We start from the raw sequence: 13,434 nt of genomic DNA on the forward strand, positions 1-13,434 counted from the left end.
TACGTAAACGTTATTTAGCTGAATTTCATCGTCGTGACATCGATTTTTTACCAATGGGGCTCCGAATACGAAGTCAATCAGGGTTGACACATTACCTGGTTCTAACTCTATTGAAAATAAATAAATTAAACAAACAAAACTTACACAAACATGATCGTCTTGACTGCATGGTACAAGAAAGGAATGTGAAATAACGTTTAGACTATATATCAAATAAGTTTTGGTACAGATCGATTTTTTTTGTATAATATAAATAATAAAAGAAATTCTCTTGAGATTCGATAAGTCTTAATGTAACAACAAATTAGGAATGCTGGGGTTATATTGGAAATTGGATAAAGGAATGTTATACACAACTTAAACCAGTAGAGGCGAAGAAGTACATTTTTTTTCATACTACCTATATGGGCAGTAAGGTAATGTATTACATATTACATACATCGGCACGGCAACGTAACACTCGCATGCTTTTAAGATAAATTACCTCAGACAGTATATTAGCTAGATACGCGGTGTTTTACTAGCAGAAGTCAGCTCAGTTAAGTTTAGTTCAAGGGTGTAATTTTTACTCAATCATGAGCGTAATGCAAATCATTCGAACGCAGCGGAACATTCGAGCACATCAAAGACAATAACGTAAATAACTTTTTAGTTTCTTACCAATCTGAACTGACCTGAGTTAATATCAACCTTTTAGCCTAATTCGCACCAGGGGCCCGTTTGTCAAAAGCTTGTAACTTGTAATACAAGTGGAAGTCCCTTTCTTACAAAAGCTGTCAAAATGTGAGATCCGCTTTATAAGCGAATCTCGTTTTATAAGCGAAATAGCGATATCAGTCTTCAAGCTAAGGGAATGGATTTCATAATAATGTAAGAGAAATGGTATTACTAACATTATACTATAAATATAAACGATGACTTAATTTCCACGAGGTATAGTCAGTAGGAAGATGCATTTGTGCACTAGAGACTTTAACCTTAAAAGTATATAAGAGCATATAATTATTAAATACGAAACACAAATGAACTTAATTTATCTCTCTAAAGAGCTGTCACCTATAATGTCTTTGTCACTCACGCGCAATTATATTGCTGTCAGTGCTGTCACACTCAGTCCAAATCCTACACGTGTGAGACGGCAATATGCAAGTTACAAAGACAAGTACATTACATACAATAAAAAAAATAGGTTTCTGCAAGGGCCCGTTAGTCAAGATACGGAAAAGAGGAGTAAAACCAATAACGAGTAAATAGCGAAGACTGGTAATCCTTTTTGCAAATTTTAGGTTCCGTGTCATAGTGGTGATCACAACTTTTAGTGAGTTCGCTACACATCTTATTTAATAATGAAATCTTTGGCCAGAGACACAAAGGTCTACAACCTATGTATTTGGGTCAATCAACTATTTCTTGTTGTTATTCTGTCCCATCAGCGAGGAGACAATAGTAGCATAGATTGTTAGAAGGACTGCTGTATCAAGTTCTACTAACATGCTCAGTAGACGTCCCATTATGGAAAGGTCTTATAACTACCATAAAATGCAAGTTTGGTTCATTTAAATACGAAAAACCTATACTTTTAAGAGTGACTCAGGAGACCGTAACCATAGCAACGTGTGACAAGAAAAACTTGATTAACCCATTTATGTAATGCCGGAGAATAGAACTCTGTATGGAAACTAACAGTCTTCAGTAGTTACTCCTAATAAAATTCAGATGCAGACTCAATTATATAAAGAAGATATTATTAAAATATTGAACACTTATTATTGGACGCAGAGCACGGCGTTCATATTCGTGACAATTTGAAACAGGATGTACCTTTTCGCATATTTATTAGTCCTAATGTATCGTTCAGTATTGTACTTATATTTATTTTGGATTATTTTGCCTAGCTTAAAATGTCATTGCAATAAATTTTTAGAAAAAGGTAAAATATAAGCATCATAATAACGTCGACAGCATTGGGACAATAAATAGTAGGTGTAGTTTGTAGCTTTCTAATAGAGCCCGACGGCTAATCCTATTGTCTATTGTTAAGTAAAACCGCTCGTGCCACGTGCCACGTGCCACAACCACCTGCATAAAAAATCGCTCGTTCACTTTACCCAGGTAATTGAATTACAACTCCTATGGAAATTGCAATAAGATTCAAAATGAACTAATGGATAAATATTTTGTTACGATGTGTGTGGTCAGTACTTCGATTACTGAGTGCCGGCGAGACGAACGTTACAGAACCAGGCTAAAATGTGTCATCGAGATGCGTAACAAAGGCGCGTTATCGGAGAGCGCACCTACACTGTTTTTTTTTGAGCGTTGGAATAACCCGCGCTCATGTGCCAAATAGAATAATTAAGACCCTTTTTTGCAGGTAAGTAGCACGTGCGGTTTTACTGAACAATAGACAATAGGATAAGCCTTCGGGCTCTACTAGAAAGCTACAAACTATACGTTTTATTATACATTTATCCATATTACACAGTTCAGTTTTACTGTTTGAATTAGGATAGCTATAGGTAATTATGTACTGTCAAAACTATATAAAATGGGTGTGTTGGCTACGTGCCAATAGGAAGCATGCATGAACTGTAGACGGCAGCACAGAAGCCCCCAAAGTAGGTATGCACGATGTACTCCGGCTCTGCTCAGGTAAAATGGTTTTAAATTACTTGTAACAGTGCTGGTGCCGATTATATTTTCCTCACTAGCAAGCTGCAGGAGCTGAGTCCGGTGGAGATTTTGGCCAGTTCGGAGAAGCAGATGGATCGCCGTGCGAAGTCAATTCTTTCGCAAAATACCTGGAACAAGTAGTGTTTAATCAACAAGGGCATAGAACGAGCCATTTTACCAACCGAGTGTTTGTGGTTAGGTTCGGTGTAAAGTACAAGTTGACTCACAAGAGCTGGCATGAATGAAATGAATGAGTGAATGATATTATATGTGTGTGTATCACCAAATAAAATGGTGGCTCTGACTGTGTACCCCTACACGTGTCACTCATACAATGAAAGTTTCGTTGATTCCATTCGTGCCAGCTTTCGTGAATCAACCTGTACCTACACTGCTTGTCTTCGATCATATGTTGACCATGATATGACATTACATATGTGTAATCATTATGATGACTTTTTAATCTCTCTCTATCCAACATGATTGCATTCAAAACGCGTCCAGTTCAACTAAATTATAATAACTAACCCGAAAAGAAAATCAAATTATTTTAACTGTTGATTTAAATTCTCACTTCCACGATTGAGTCGCTTAACTTCAAACTCGGGTAAATCCATCATCTATTTTGGTATTAAGAAAAGGTAATAGGGTAGATATTTGCTGAGGGTCGAATGGATTTACCCGAGTTTGAAGTTAAGCGACACATTTCCAGCTTATTATAGACAAGTATATATTTGAATAGATCTTACCTTGAAAGACTCGGGAATTTCTTCAATTGCCCTATGAATGAGCGTACCATTTACGTAGAGGCAATTAGCGGCATCGTCCTCAGGCACTGTCAGGGTTTGATAAGCGAAATTGGCCTCTCTTTCCATTCGCTTTAGGAGCTCTTTTGCCTCCTTGCTATTACCGACGCAGAGTATGTCGGGGCCGGCCACAGTCACGTACTTTTTCAGGTGATGCGCTCCCTTTGTTACCTGAAATCGGCATCTTGATATTTTATCGTCAAATGAAATTTTATTTAACTAACAATACATTTTACATAACAAACACTTCCGTTATCGATATCCCTACTAATATTATAAATGCGTCAGTAACTCTGTCTGTCTGTTAATTACCCGTTCACGCTTAAACCGCTGAACCGAATGAGATAAAATTTAGTAAATTTAATTTGTGAACTGAAAAAGGCCAAAAAAATCGCGTCAAAAATGTTTTCTTCTACTTTTTCCTCATCAGAACACGATGCCCTTAAACGGATCCCCACTATTTTTGTTACCCCTTGTATAGGTATTATTTGTCACCTCAAGTATTTTTTTTATAAAAAAAAACACAAGTCACCATACCCATGGAGTTTGAAAAATACTGTAGCAATTCTTTTTTCGAAAACGTGGGACAGTAGAAGACGAATCTATCTTATACCTTTAAACGAGCAATTCTTGTATATTTATTTACTTATATATATATATATATATATATATATATATTTCGGCTATCTCGGAAACGGCTCTAACGGTTTTCGGGGGCGAAAAATAGCTAGGTCTTATATCTGGGAAAACGCTAATTTATGAGATTTTATATGTTTTCCGAGCTAAGCTCGGTCTCCCAGATATTTTACCTTAATCGGGGTACAGGGAAACTCCGGGAAAGCCTCTGCTACGGCGAGGGCGCCCGCCTCGTTGCTGGCCTCTGTAATGCCCACGAAGAATTCACGACCTGAAAAAATATTAAGATTTTGAAAATTTCGCGCAGACCACTTGACTTGGCTTTCAGGGTATGTGTAGTAGTTATTCTGAGTACTGGGGGGGGGGATAAAGATTGGTCACACTTAACCTATCCTTCATCTGCTACAACTTCAGTTGTGTCATGTACTCGTACATATTGTGTAAAATGTGTAACAATGTAACCCTTTACTATAGAACGTTATATAAGCACATTACATCATATTACGTCAATAGAGGACAATTCAGTCAACTGAACAGCCTTGAAATACTTTAACTACCTGTAACAGCACCAAATTTAATTGAGGTCTCTCTGTACAGCTTGTGATCACGTTTATAATTATAAGTAAGTTCTGCTTACGACAACGGACGTAGTTTTCATTATCAAAATCCTAGACACTTGCCTAGTAGAAAAGCGTAAGAGAAAAGCAGTTACAAGTGTTAAATGTTCTAGAAAAATAATGTTTGGCAAAAAAAAATTAACATACTATACTGGGAAAGTCTAAACAGCCGGCCCAATATTGTCTCCTAGGACATTAAAATAATAAGAAATTATATTGTATCAAAAATGGAACCGTCAACGGCGTCAACTGTACCTGTCTGTTAGCAATTAAAAGAGTAGAAGGTTAACAAATGTATTGACCTAATTATGTTTACTGCTATTAGTCATGAGTAGTCATGACATGACCCTCACCAGACACGGACATTGAAATACATAGTTTTGACCACTATTTCTGTCCCAAGACAAAGGTGCAAAATTAAAAAAAGTAGGCTTTTAAATTTGAGAGGGTTCTTATAATTATTTGTTTTACAAACAAAAACTGTTACCCAAGCAAGCGAGAGACCACAAAAAATAACCCCAAACGAAGTGATTAGTTTTAATGGAATCTTGAGCCTAACTAACTCAAAGCAAGAGGGATCAACAAACTTAACTTTGCTTTAGTAGAGTGAAACACAACATGTTTCATCATTCTAGCTGAACAGCGACACATGAAGAAAATACTAATAATTAACCCATTGACCGCCACAGTCGGCTGTGGCCGTCATCAAAAAGTCTTGCCACGGACGCCAACGATGGCTACAGCCGACAACTTCGCCAATGTAATAGGGATTTACACTGGACTCCGTAAAGTTAAATTTCGCTTAAATAATTGCGATCGCCTGGCGTCGGGAGCACGGCATATTCCTTCGCCGTCTGGCGGTTAAAAGGTTAATAAAATCAAGTAGAAACGGATGTCCATTTTATTTTATAAACTGGAGAAACTTATTGGTGACCCCTGGTGTACATAATATATGTAATCTCACCTGTGAAGAGTACATCTGAGCCAACAATCCTAGCTTCGGGGTCTGTCAGCTCGATGATTGTGTGATTCAGTTCTTTCTCCAGGACTCGTCTCACCGCCTTTGCCTAAATCAAAAACGATTTTGTTTATTTTCATTGCTTACTACAACTCTTTCTTACTAGAAACTCAGATTGTAATCAATAGTTTACACTACACTGTTAACTGAAATTTTGCAAATCTCATACAGACAAAATCATAGGTTTATATTTTTCGCTTTATTACAAAAAAGTATAGTGCAATAATGCAGATGCAGAGTTAGAGATACAGCTAGGTTGCGCCTAGTTTGGGGCCGATGGATATTGGCTTAATTGTAAAATCTAATTTATGATAAGTTCAATCTGTTATGTCGATTTGTAAAAATGTTTGGTAAATAAACAATTTGTATTTGTGTTGTATTGTAGTTAAGTGACCCGAGTTTATCCCGGAAATCATCCGTTAAGAGAGTGAAAAGGGGGGAGGAATGAATTATGGAAGTACATATTCTATGCAGACAAAGTCGCAGGCAGCAGCTAGTGAAACATAATTAGGCCAAAAATTTGGTGGATCAATAAATTTTGCCTCCATATGGGCACTGGTAGGATTGTTGCATGTCTCTAATACAACTATTACTATAACAACTGCAACATACATGTATTTTTAATAGTTTAACTACCTACTTGCACTATTTTTCAGGCACACTTATACAACAGTGTACAGGTGCCAATATATATATCGGAGCAGCCAAGGTGTTCACAACATCTGAACACGCACTCTAACGCCCTGACAATAGAGGCGTGTTCAGATATTTGTGAGTGCCTTAGCCGCTCTTGATATATCTGATGGCGACTGTACATGAGCAAAGCATTATCAATTCAAATTGTACAATACAATAAAGATGCAAGTGGTTTGTTCTAGCTTACACATTTTAAAACCTCATACATGAAATGTTTTGTGGATAACAACCATAATAGACCATGATACATATGATAAAAAATATTGTGAGAAGAACTTGATCAATAACTTTACTGTGAGACAATTTTTTCCAATGACAAACATTTCAATGTTGTTTTGCATGGCACTAATTGAATAATAAGATATCAGCATGAGCATAGCACACATGACCTCAGAAATAGCTTGTCCAAGGATAATTTCATACAGAAAACAGTAGGATGCTCATAGTATTCGCACGGCAAGTTGAATAGTGTTGTCAATTCACTTAATCTAAAAAAAATACTAATAATGTTATTTATAATACTGTTAAAAAATAAAAGTAAATAAAGATGTAGTTTAAAAAAGGATATTTACTTTTACTTGCTCAGCAGTGTTCAGTCCTTTTGGCATTAAAGCTATTCCATGGCAAACTACAGCCACATCTTCAATTAACACATTATGCGGGAAGGATTCCGGTAGGTCGATTTCTTTCACATCCACATTCAGCTCGCTAAGAAGACGCACGTAGCATTCGTGTTGGCGCCGAGCATCATTCAAGTCGGCACGGTCTGTGGCGCGCAGTGCCGGCGTCACTCGCCCTACCACGGCGTGAGTATATTCGTGCATTTTAAAATCCATCCTAAATGCCTTGCACACGGGCTAATCTTTCAAATAGAACCAATCAACTAAAATATACTAGTCGAGCGGCAGAAAGTTTAACGCTCCACTCAACCTACATCTATTAATAGATCGTTTGCGCGAAAACCAAAGGATAAATGTCACTCAATTTAGCAGGACGCGGATTTTTCTGCTGGATAAAGATAATTAATTATAATAGAGGAATATTAATTATGTTAACTTTACTCGTTCATCGGAACGAGACGAAACCGAAACACTTGGGAGTGGAGTCTTGGTATACTCTATACTCTTGGTGGATGCTAGCAATGCAAATCAAGCGAAAGAGTGTTCGGATTCCACGGATAAACAATTTAGCTCCCTTCAATCCAAATTTTATAACCTTAACCTTAGACATGAACCAACACATTGCTCACTTTTTGCATAGCATTCTTTAAATTTGTTTAATACTATAGCTAGATTCATACTATGTATTACGAATATAATATATCACTCATATCGTTTACTTTGACTTGCAAAAGTCACAGATTTGAAATGGAATCCGAACGCACTTCAATTTGACAGATTTCAACTACGTTCAGAAATGAACTCAGCGAAATGACGGATAACCGATAATTTTACATGCGATATTCAACGGCATTTCGGCATTTGATCGATCTATTTAATTCGTTGCTTCTACTTAGACAGCAATTATCTAAAATCACATTTATTGACTATTTTTTATTATAAATAACTTCTAAAAGTCATAACACACTACCGCACCGCACCTAGGTCACGGTGCGCTGCACCCATAGCCACCCGGTGAGAACGAGAAAGACGTATCACTTTCTCGCTCTCACTTATGGGTGTGGCGTACCAAGGTCGCGATGCGGTGCGGTAGTGTGTTATGGCTATAAATACAGTTTGTCAAGCCATTTCCGACAGTAGAAAAAGCGGCAAATTTAAAATAAGTAGGCGCGAAGAGTTATCGTCCCAAAGAAATATATATAGTTAAAAAATTGTTGATATTTTCATAGTGAGCCCTTTCATTTGATTTATATTTTATAACACGATATAGTTTGCAAGGATTATTTTTAATTTATCCCCCAAAAAAGGACCCTATGTTCAAAATTCATTTATTTACGTTCCGTTTTGGGGTTTGGGCTTTAAGCAAACATGTGCTATGATGAAAAATCTATCAAAGTATAGATGGTCAAGCAGATCTTGTCAGTAGAAAAAGGCGGCAAATTTGAAAAATGTAGGTGCGAAGGGATATCGTTTCATAGAAAATTTGAATTTCGCGCCTTTTTTTACTGACAAGATTTGCTTGACCAAGTATATTTCATCTAGACCCATAGTCAGATTTGCAGTTTTGAATTTAGAGCCTTCTTTTATTCCATTATAGTTCAAAATTTGATTTTAATTTGTCCTTTTAAAAAGAACTCGGGACTTAGGAGACTAGGTTTTAGTTTTCTTGGTAACAAATACCTAATATGAACTAATGAGGAAACAACATGTTAAGATTAGCTTTATTTATTTCTCTAAATATAACTTATACATAACATAAGTGTATAAATGTAAAATAATTAATATTTTCAATGTTGTTAAGTAACTTAAAACTATTTAACTGTAACACAGACTTAATAAAAAATACGTAGTAAACATACTTAGTAATTATGTAAACCACAATGATATTTTATGTTAAAATTTTCATGAAATAAATTGTAAAATCATTGCATTCAACGGCATTCAGTCTAAAGTGCATTATATGCCCCAAACAGTAAAATATCACAATTTCGTATTGGGTGGGGAAGTATTTTTATAATTTCGAAAAAAAAAACATTTACACATAGTTCAATAAGTTATGTTAAAATTGAAACAGCTCATTACACTGCTTCATAACAGACATAAGAAACTAATTCAGTACTGATACTTGTGTATGCCTCCTAATTGAAAAAATAAAATGTCTTAAAAAGTACACATGTTTAGATGTAATTTGTTTTTAATTTAATAATCCATGTAGTGTAGAATGAGTTCAAATAGTTAATCTTCAAGTAGGTAGATGGTCTTTACACAACATCAAATAATAATATAATTAACATTGATAAGGAAATATATCATTAGACACATTAAATGCCAGTGCGAGCTATCTATCTCTTCAAATAGCACTCCGCTGACTCCCTGTACTTCCATTAGCTTCCAATTTAATTCAGTATCTTTACTTAAAACTATATAAAATACTTATATATTAATAATGAACCTCCACATAAGTAGATACTTATGTGCAGATAAAATACAACATCAATACATTAATAAGATTGTTAGATCCAAAACAGTCAATTTATATCACCTCAGAATTTTGAAGTGTTAATAGTCCTTGGTACTCCATGTCTTTATACATAATATCCTGATTCAATGTATGAAGTATATCTTGGAACCGCTGTCGTAGAGCCAGGTTTTCCATGCCGGCAATCTCATGCTGCGTCCGCTGACGGCGTTGTTTCAGTTCATCCAGTTCTGCTTTAACTTGTTCAATTCTGAAGCTCATATTGTCCTTGTTCATGTCCCGCATGCTCTGATAGTCTCCATCCTCTTCTTCAGACAATGCAGTTAAAACTATGCTAGAATGATGCTGCATGCCAGATGTAGAAGCGTGGCTAAAAGTTGCCTTAGGAGCTTCAGGATATGGAAACATTTGTACATCAAACTGTTCTGATTCTTTGCTATGCATGTCGCCCAATCCCTGCATGGATCCAGTATCCGACATTCGGCTGTCATATGGAGACAAGCGACAGTTGTCCATCTCCACATTAATGTTCTCTTCTTCTAAGTCACTGTCGCTGAGAGCTCCACCAAATATGTCAACAAGCTTTGACGATTCAGGATTTGGAGCAGTAGATTTTGGTTCGCTTCGTTTAGGTGGCCGCTCAGCTTTAGGCTTCTTTTCTGGCTTGCTGCTAACGGATGGGCCAGGCTCTGGTTTACAAGACTGATCTTCTTCTTCGTTTATAACCTCCCATGTTACACTAACTGCCTCATTGTCAGCTCGCAACAGTCTCTTTACTTCTTTCTCTATCTCGGGTGCTTCCACAAACTTCTTCCTTAAAGTTTTTCTAAAACGTCTCTTCCTTATGTTTTTTGCTGGAGGAGTTATACCATGGGGCCACAGAAACTTTTTGTCGACTTTGTATGGGTCCTTCCTTTTATTCTTAGACGGAGATTCATCTTCAGTGGATGGTTGATCGGGTTCATCTTTGCATATCATCATTTGGGCAATGTCTGCGGTTTTGTAGAAACTTTTGTTGTCTATAGTTTTCAGGGCCTCTACGATTGTGGGCAGATCTACAATTTTAGCGTGCATGAGCCAGTGGTCAAATCGCACTTCACCGTGCCGCATGTCGTTCTCGATTTGTATGGTCAAACGATTTTTGAGATTCTCTCCAGTTTTCAAAACTTCGCTAAGTACCTTAGCAGGCTCGGGAGGTAGCCTCAGTATGAACTGAGATTCTAATTCGGCAGGATATTCCGGTTCCCGTTTGTCCCTATTCATGATTATGACCCAATGGTACACCGATACTGGAATAAAAACATAGTTACATTTTATAACAATAGGTTGATGGATATCAACATAATATTATAAGTATAATACTTTGTTTACTTACCCTAGTTATTTCATGTACAGAATGTGACGGTTCTGATAAATGTGTATGAAATTAAATTTAGTAAACATGCATGAAACATACACAATAAGTTAACGTAAAGTTACAAAATTATTGATTTGTTTCCACTTCTCTGCTTCTGCGTCCCCCGCCTACCCCCGCCACTGCAACCCAAATAAACACTTTTTCTTTTATGTCAAAAAGTAACCACAGATAAAGCAAGTTTAAAAGCCATTACACACTACGGCACCGCACGTGGCACGGTTGCATTTTTAAGGCCGTTTGCGTCCGCACGTCGTGATTTGATCGGGCAATTTAATCAGATTTACGAAAAATTTTTCTTGTCTGGACAGGCTTTTATCGCTTGTCACCATGCCTGTCACGTTCTAATATGTAAGTGCGAAAGTGACGGGCATAGTGACCTTGGTGCGGTGCCGCGCACGTATTGATAGTGTGTGTGTGTAAAGGCCCCAGTACACAATGGGCCATCGCCGGCCACTCCAAGGGACGCATTTATGCGTTAGAGGAAGCGAGTGATATTGCTATCTCATTCTACCGTATGGTTGCGTCCCTTGGAGTGGCCGGCATGGCCCATTGTGTACTGGGGCCTTAAGGTGGTCGCTGGATCGCTGTATGTGCTTTATAGTGATAACACATTATCGCACCGCACTCAGGTCGCGGTGAGGTGCGATAGTGTGTTATCACTATTAAGGACACAGCTATAAGTTAGAGCGAGAAATACATATTTTAACCGCACCAAGGTTGCGGTGCGGTGCGATAGTCTGTTAGGACTATTGCAACAACTGATCATATCTGATATCATTTTATCGGATCTGTGGCAGGTTTTTGAAGACACGTCAATATTAAATTTATTCAATTTTATTCGCGTAACGTAATGGAATAACATGAGTAACAAGACTAACGGGCTACTATACAATTTGTTTTCTTAACTCTTTTTTTAAAAACGTATTAATTTACTACTATAGGGTGAAAATCTACACTGTATAAACGACTCGCGGTTTTTAGAAAGGATACTTATGAGTTATTTGTGGTCTAGGTAAGTCGACTATAATATAGCTGTTTTCTTATTTTTAAAACAGGTAAAAAAGCTGCGTGACCTCTGATACCCTTCCATCCGTCGATTTCTATTTACCAATTTATTTTTGGTCTGCCGCTGTAAATCAGAACCTATCGTTCTTTTATTTGCATTACCTACGTACATACCTTTTACGTTTGTAGTGTTGTTACTGAATTGGTTACTGAGTATAGGTATGTATTACTTACTGCCCAGTTATTTTTCAAGGATCCGTCTTTCTTTTTTTAGGTATGTCTAACTAAAGTATTCATTTTTGTTGTTTTATTACTTATATTTGGAACCCTATAAGCCTGGAAAAGTGCTGTGGTTCATCATTTATGTGATATAGGTACCTACATACATATTTGCCAAATGTAGTTTTGGTCAGTACCAAAATTGTGAACATAAAAGATGAATTAGTAGTGTAATCTTTGTATCCATTACAATTAATATTTAACCTCATTCCAATTTAGTTTGGGCTTGGGTATATGTGATTATGCTATAGTTTATCAAGTATGCTTGCAAAGGTCAGTTGAATGGAATAATTGTTAAGGAAAATCATGTTATTTTAACTTGAGCTATACTTCGTTTTTTATAGCATTAGAAATAAGGTAAACAATCTTGATGTGAATTTTAACTGAAAAACACATTTTAAAAATAAGTTATGGCAAATATGTAACAATTATGAATCTAATACAATCAGTTATATTCTTCTGCTTTCATAAGTAATAGTTACTGGTTTTTAAAAAAGCGTTTTTCAATTAAAAGATGTGTCAAGATCGCTTACCTTCTTTCAAGTTCTTTCTAATGCTAAAAAAACGAACTATAGCTCTGTGAATTTTCATTTATTACGATAATATAAGTTTTTTTGACAAAAACAAGTGATGGTCAAAATGCAACAACAACAAAATTATCTGTTATCAATCAATGAGTAATTGACTTAATTGAGTAACTTAAGAGACTGATTGGAATTATAATGTGATTTGTTTCTATAATTCCAACTCGTAAACATAGCAAGGTGTTGAGGTTGGTGTTACGAAAGTTATAAACCTTTATGGTAATTAGTTATGGTAAAATTGAATTGGATTGGGACAGCATAGAATAGAGATCTATGGAGAGAGCTGGAGGAGGCCTATGCCAAGAAGGCAGACTAAATAATTAATAAAAAGCAATGACATAAAAATATATTTATTAAAATTACTTAAGGAAAATGTTATGTGAAATGAAATGTGAATTAATTTAAATGTAATATGTAATGTATTTTAATTTTTTGGTCAATAAAGGCTATTCTTATCTTATTCCTATCTTATGGTAATTAGTAGGGACTTAATTTTTGTGCATGATCGCAAATAGCCTTTCACCCTAAAATCATACATACCTATCTACAGTACAGTCTTCAATCCAGCAATGAATCATAGGTAAAAATAAGCTTATTATTCTTT

The 13,434-nt window shown here is 36.2% G+C and overlaps 2 protein-coding genes across 2 annotated transcripts; both read right to left on the reverse strand.

Moving 5' to 3' along the window:
• Window positions 1–2,625: 2,625 nt before the first annotated feature.
• On the reverse strand, window positions 2,626–7,415 carry LOC134661047 (N(G),N(G)-dimethylarginine dimethylaminohydrolase 1). The gene is made up of 5 exons (XM_063516946.1): window positions 7,019–7,415; window positions 5,697–5,799; window positions 4,289–4,386; window positions 3,423–3,650; window positions 2,626–2,801 (listed from the first exon to the last, which is right to left on the reverse strand). Exons 1-5 carry the CDS (start codon window positions 7,280–7,282, stop codon window positions 2,694–2,696), a joined length of 801 nt encoding a protein of 266 aa, XP_063373016.1. The 5' UTR covers window positions 7,283–7,415; the 3' UTR covers window positions 2,626–2,693.
• A 2,006-nt stretch (window positions 7,416–9,421) lies between these two features.
• LOC134661738 (transcription initiation factor TFIID subunit 7-like) lies at window positions 9,422–12,216 on the reverse strand. The gene is made up of 2 exons (XM_063517919.1): window positions 12,202–12,216; window positions 9,422–10,834 (listed from the first exon to the last, which is right to left on the reverse strand). Exon 2 carries the CDS (start codon window positions 10,806–10,808, stop codon window positions 9,600–9,602), a length of 1,209 nt encoding a protein of 402 aa, XP_063373989.1. The 5' UTR covers window positions 10,809–10,834; window positions 12,202–12,216; the 3' UTR covers window positions 9,422–9,599.
• Window positions 12,217–13,434: the final 1,218 nt, after the last annotated feature.

The sequence above is a fragment of the Cydia amplana genome, chromosome Z (assembly GCF_948474715.1).
Source record: "Cydia amplana chromosome Z, ilCydAmpl1.1, whole genome shotgun sequence".
Classification (NCBI taxonomy): domain Eukaryota; kingdom Metazoa; phylum Arthropoda; class Insecta; order Lepidoptera; family Tortricidae; genus Cydia; species Cydia amplana.

Coding starts and splice junctions, on each gene's coding strand:
- LOC134661047 (XM_063516946.1), bottom strand. CDS start 7,282: ATGGATTTTAAAATGCACGAATATACTCACGCCGTGGTAGGGCGAGTG. Junction 5,800..7,018: donor ACACTGCTGAGCAAGTAAAA/GTAAATATCCTT, acceptor TTTTTGATTTAG/GCAAAGGCGGTGAGACGAGT. Junction 4,387..5,696: donor CTCAGATGTACTCTTCACAG/GTGAGATTACAT, acceptor ATATTTTTTCAG/GTCGTGAATTCTTCGTGGGC.
- LOC134661738 (XM_063517919.1), bottom strand. CDS start 10,808: ATGAATAGGGACAAACGGGAACCGGAATATCCTGCCGAATTAGAATCT.